This window comes from Dinoponera quadriceps, unplaced genomic scaffold (assembly GCF_001313825.1).
Source record: "Dinoponera quadriceps isolate SergipeBrazil2010 unplaced genomic scaffold, ASM131382v1 scaffold3289, whole genome shotgun sequence".
NCBI classification, from domain to species: Eukaryota; Metazoa; Arthropoda; class Insecta; order Hymenoptera; family Formicidae; genus Dinoponera; species Dinoponera quadriceps.
Window position 1 is genome coordinate 854,281 of NW_014558238.1, and position 1,576 is coordinate 855,856.

The 1,576-nt window shown below is 50.5% G+C and overlaps 1 protein-coding gene across 1 annotated transcript in view; it reads left to right on the forward strand.

Annotated features, from left to right (window-relative positions):
- LOC106749686 (RNA-binding protein Musashi homolog Rbp6) overlaps nt 1–1,146 on the forward strand; it is a 128,628-nt gene extending 127,482 nt beyond the window's left edge. The window contains exon 5 of the mRNA XM_014629373.1: nt 1,120–1,146. Coding sequence (XP_014484859.1) covers nt 1,120–1,146 — 27 coding nt within the window. The remainder of the gene's footprint in view (nt 1–1,119) is intronic.
- Nucleotides 1,147–1,576: the final 430 nt, after the last annotated feature.

The window sequence follows — 1,576 nt, forward strand, 5'->3', positions numbered from 1 at the left end:
CCCCCCCTCCCGCCCGGTAAGAGACCCGCGAGACTCTGATCCGTGCACGGATATGTATGCATATATATGTATATTATATACGAGAGAGAGAGAGAGAGAGAGAGAGGGAGAGACAGAGGGATATGTTCCAGAGAGATAGATAGATAGATAGAGAGAGAGAGAGGGAGAGAATGATCGCGACGACGAGAGAGAAAAAGAGAGAAAGAGGGAGAGAACGTGGCAAGTTTTTCGACTTCACGCCAGGAAAACCTGCCGTTGTCTCTGGAGAACGACGACAACAGCGATCGCGAACATAACCAACATGGTAAGCATCAGACGAAGCGGACATACACACACACACACACACACACACCTCTCACCGTTGACGTTTTCGATTGTCCTTTTTACCCAGTATTCTTCTGGTCTCGTCTCGTTACCGAGAAGTCGCGAGAGCGAGAGCCCTCCCCTCCCCCCCCCCCCCCNACACTTTCGTCGTCGAGTGGGATCATTCGAATGATGCGAATGTTACGAAAGAGAAGAGAGAGGGAAAGAGAAAGATACAATGCGGAAATAGAAAGGAACTGGAAAGAAAGAGAGAAAGGATCTTCGGATTCACGCATAGGTCGTCGAGAAATCTCTCTCGTGACGTACGAGGAAGAACGGGACGAAGACAACGCGCGAAGAACGAGGGGAGAGAGGAGAACTCTACGAAGGAGAAGAAGAGGATTTGGAAAAGGTGTCGTCGCAGGTGTGGTTGCACGCGTGTATCCGGGCCGCCCTTAACGGACATATCGAGCGGACACACACGTACTTCTTGCGTTCGAGTCCTCCACTTTTTTCTCACATGCTGTCAGTTTATTATTATTATTATTATTTAATTTATACCCACGGGCGTTGCCGCATGGCGAGGTACGCGGGAGGACACGCGTACACGTCGCTTTGTCCGCCATGCGTGAAATTGTGTGTCATTAATAATGAATGCTTTCGGCGAGTCCCGTTGTTTCTTCGCCCTCGCGCGACTCGTGCTCACCCCCTCCCCCCTTTTTTTTGTTTTCCCACTTTTCTCCCTGTTTTTCTTCCTTCGGTTTTCTTTTTTTTTCGCCCATTACAACAACATTGCAAGTCATTATTGCGTTTTAGCACATCCTTGGTTCCTACTTAGATTAACGCGTATTATTATAGTATCACGTATTAGGATCGAACACACAATGTACATACATATACACGTATACATAGAGGGAGGGAGGGTGGGAGGGAGGGAGGGAGAGAGAGAGAGAGAGAGAGAGAGAGAGAGAGAGAGATGCGTGCGCGGCACATCCAAGGCGCGCCGCGCCCAGCATTAATTACCGATTAATTAACGCGATCCATTAGCGGAACAGCGTTTTGCGCTCGTTTCGCGATACGCTCGGGCGCGCTAAGCCCGGCCTCTTCTTCTCTCGTCGTTCCCGGCCACGGCCGCGTTTCCCACGGCCACGAAGCAATAAAATAGGGAACGTTGCGAGAAAGGAGAGGGCGGCCCGTACGTCGAAGATGACGACTTGGTTCCGCGAGCGCTCTCTCTCTCTCTCTCTCTTTCTCTCTCACACACAATCTCCAC